This window comes from Brassica oleracea, chromosome C3 (genome assembly GCF_000695525.1).
Source record: "Brassica oleracea var. oleracea cultivar TO1000 chromosome C3, BOL, whole genome shotgun sequence".
NCBI lineage: Eukaryota > Viridiplantae > Streptophyta > Magnoliopsida > Brassicales > Brassicaceae > Brassica > Brassica oleracea.
The window spans coordinates 26,179,542-26,182,658 of record NC_027750.1 but is presented as its reverse complement, the minus strand read 5'-3'; the positions used below and the strand labels follow the sequence as shown (position 1 = coordinate 26,182,658).

Below are 3,117 nucleotides of genomic sequence, written 5' to 3'. Positions count from 1 at the left end.
CACGAAAGATGGATGATTCCTTTGTACATCGAGAGAGACACATAATTGTTCGATGCTTACTGATTGTAGCACAGATGGATCGGAAGCAGGATCCGTGGAATCACGCGCGCTGTTGGTTAGGATCCTGAGATGATAATTCCAGTCTCCGTCTTGATCATTCATGCTTTTATTATACACCACGAGAATGCTCGCTCAGTTGAAAGAAGAAGAAGAAGAAGAAGATGGAGCAGAGAATTAGATGGAAGACGCGTCGTTTGGTATTTGTGTCATTAGACTGCATGTCATCTTTAGTATTTTCCACGGTTTGGAACGTCACGCTATTTTTAATCAAACCCGAGACTGGATTGGGCTGCGGACCTTCAGAGTTAAGCCCAAACTGTGATAAATGGATTACAATGAGACGACATCGTTTAGTCCACCGAGTCTTATCGTAAAAGACTACATGTCATTTATAGTAGCAGAAGACAGCACGCAGTTGTTTCAGTTAAACTCGTTCATTCAGGCGGTAAATTAGATTTCTTATTTTTTTCATTCAAACAAGACTTTACTGATGCTTCTGAACCAGCGACAAAGCCTTGTCACAATCTTGCGTGTCTGCACAAAGAATGGACTTTCTGATCAAGGCCGTCAAGTTCACTGCTTTCTTCTCAAGTTGGGATCGTGCTTAGATCTGTTCACGAGCAATTATCTTATAGATATGTATAGCAAATGCAGAGAACCCGTCACCGCTCACAAGGTGTTCGACAAAATGCCTGAGAGAAACGTTGTTTCATGGACGGCTCTCATGAGCGGACACGTACTCAACGGTGAACTCAACGGATCATTATCTCTCTTCAGCAAGATGGTGCGTCACGGTGTTAGCCCTAACGAGTTCACTCTCTCGACGAATCTCAAAGCTTGTGGCTTGCTTAAGGCACTTGAAAAGGGATTGCAGATACATGGGTTTTGTTTGAAGATGGGGTTTGAAACCATGGTTGAGGTTGGGAACTCTTTGGTTGACATGTACTCAAAATGTGGAGGGATCAATGAAGCTGAGAGAGTGTTTGGTTCGATGGTTGATACTAGTTTGATAACGTGGAATGCTATGATAGCTGGGTATGTACATTCAGGGTATGGTGGTAGAGCTTTGGATACGTTTAGGATGATGCGAGAAAGACCGGACAAGTTCACTTTGACTAGCTTGTTAAAGGCTTGCAGTAGCATTGGTATGATTCACGGAGGTAAACAGATTCATGGGTTTTTGATCAGGAGTGGGTTTCCTTGTTCAAGCTCAGCAACGATAACAGGTTCTATTGTTGATTTATATGTCAAGTGTGGTGATCTCTTTGGTGCTCGGAAAGCTTTTGATCAGATCAAGGAGAAGACAATGATCTCATGGAGCTCACTGATTCTTGGATATGCTCAAGAGGGTGACTTCGTGGAGGCGATGAGTTTGTTTAGGCAGCTAAGGGAGCTAACCTCTCGGGTAGACAGTTTTGTTCTCTCTGGGATCATTGGCGTCTTTGCTGACTTTGCCCTATTGCGGCAAGGGCAACAAATGCAAGCGCTTGCTGTTAAACTCCCATCTGGGTTAGAAACATCTGTTTCAAACTCGGTGGTGGACATGTACCTCAAGTGTGGGTTAGTTGACGAGGCTGAGAAATTTTTTGACGAAATGCAGTCGAGAGATGTGATCTCCTGGACGGTGATGATCACTGGCTACGGGAAGCATGGGCTTGGGAAGAAAGCAGTTAGTGTTTTTAAACAAATGTTGAGATACAACATTGAGCCTGACGATGTATGCTACTTAGCTGTACTCTCAGCTTGTAGCCACTCTGGTTTGATCAAAGAAGGAGAAGAACTTTTCTCGAACTTACTAGAGACGCCTGGGATCAAACCTAGAGTAGAGCACTACGCGTGCGTTGTTGATCTATTAGGACGAGCTGGTCGTTTGAAGGAAGGTAAACATCTCATTGACTCAATGCCTGTGAAACCGAACGTTGGAATATGGCAAACACTTCTTAGCGGATGTAGACTACACGGAGACATCGAGCTAGGGAAAGAAGTGAGTGAGATTCTTTTGAGGATCGATGGAAACAATCCTGCGAATTACGTGATGGTGTCTAATCTCTATGGACAAGCTGGTTACTGGCAGGAGCATGGGAAGGCAAGAGAGGTTGGGAAGACGAGAGGGTTGAAGAAAGAAGCCGGTATGAGCTGGGTTGAGATTGAGAGAGAGGTTTATTTCTTCCGTAGCGGAGAGGATTCGCATCCCCTAACGCCAAGGATTCAGGAGGCTTTGAGAGAAGTTGAAAGAAGAATGAGGGAAGAGTTGGGATATGTTTATGGTTTGAAACAAGAGATGCATGATATAGACGATGAGTCCAAGGAGGAGAACTTAAGAGCTCACAGTGAGAAGCTAGCGATTGGTCTGGCGTTGGCGTCAGGGGGGTTGAACCAGGAAGCAAAGACGATAAGAGTGTTTAAGAACTTGAGGGTATGCGTAGATTGTCATGAGTTCATCAAGGGGTTGTCTAAGATAATGAAGATAAAGTTTGTTGTGAGAGATGCTGTTCGGTTTCATAGTTTTGAAAATGGTTGTTGTTCCTGTGGAGATTACTGGTGACTCTTAAGGTTTGATTACTTCTGCTAAGCATTGAACTGGGTTTCATGCTAATGTCCGAAACTCTAGAGCTACTCAGAAGAGAAAAGAATGCTTACAAACACACCTCAGAAGGGCATCTTAGGGTTGCTCCATGGAAGACTGAGATTCATAGAGGTCAGATGAAGATATATGTCAGATCACCTTGCTTGATTTAACACTAATGTGACTTGTGAGTATAGCTTAGCTGTGTTGTGTGATTTGAATTTGGTCATCACATATTTGTGAGTAGATTTATTTTAGAATCTCGTCGGTCCGTTTACTTCATCTGCAAGTCTGTGGATGTTCGAATGGATTGGTATTGTTCTTTGGTTAGTATCATTTTGATTACTCAGTATGATACTAATGTACTTACTTTTTGTGCCCATAGAATGTTGTTCTAATATCTTAATCTGTCTTGAGATATCTCAATTATCACAACAGCTAGGAGCAATTTCTCAGGAGTATCTCAACCATGCATATTCAAGTCAATGTTT

General features: G+C 43.0%; 2 protein-coding genes across 2 annotated transcripts in view; one reads left to right on the top strand and one right to left on the bottom strand.

The window, feature by feature from the left end:
• The window catches only part of LOC106330246 (AP-5 complex subunit zeta-1), a 1,869-nt gene extending 1,707 nt beyond the window's left edge, over positions 1 to 162 (bottom strand). The window contains exon 1 of the mRNA XM_013768752.1: positions 61 to 162. Coding sequence (XP_013624206.1) covers positions 61 to 162 — 102 coding nt within the window. The remainder of the gene's footprint in view (positions 1 to 60) is intronic.
• A 327-nt stretch (positions 163 to 489) lies between these two features.
• LOC106336490 (putative pentatricopeptide repeat-containing protein At3g15130) lies at positions 490 to 3,028 on the top strand. The gene has a single exon (XM_013775326.1). The coding sequence runs from the start codon at positions 551 to 553 to the stop codon at positions 2,603 to 2,605; it is 2,055 nt and encodes a 684-aa protein (XP_013630780.1). The 5' UTR covers positions 490 to 550; the 3' UTR covers positions 2,606 to 3,028.
• Positions 3,029 to 3,117: the final 89 nt, after the last annotated feature.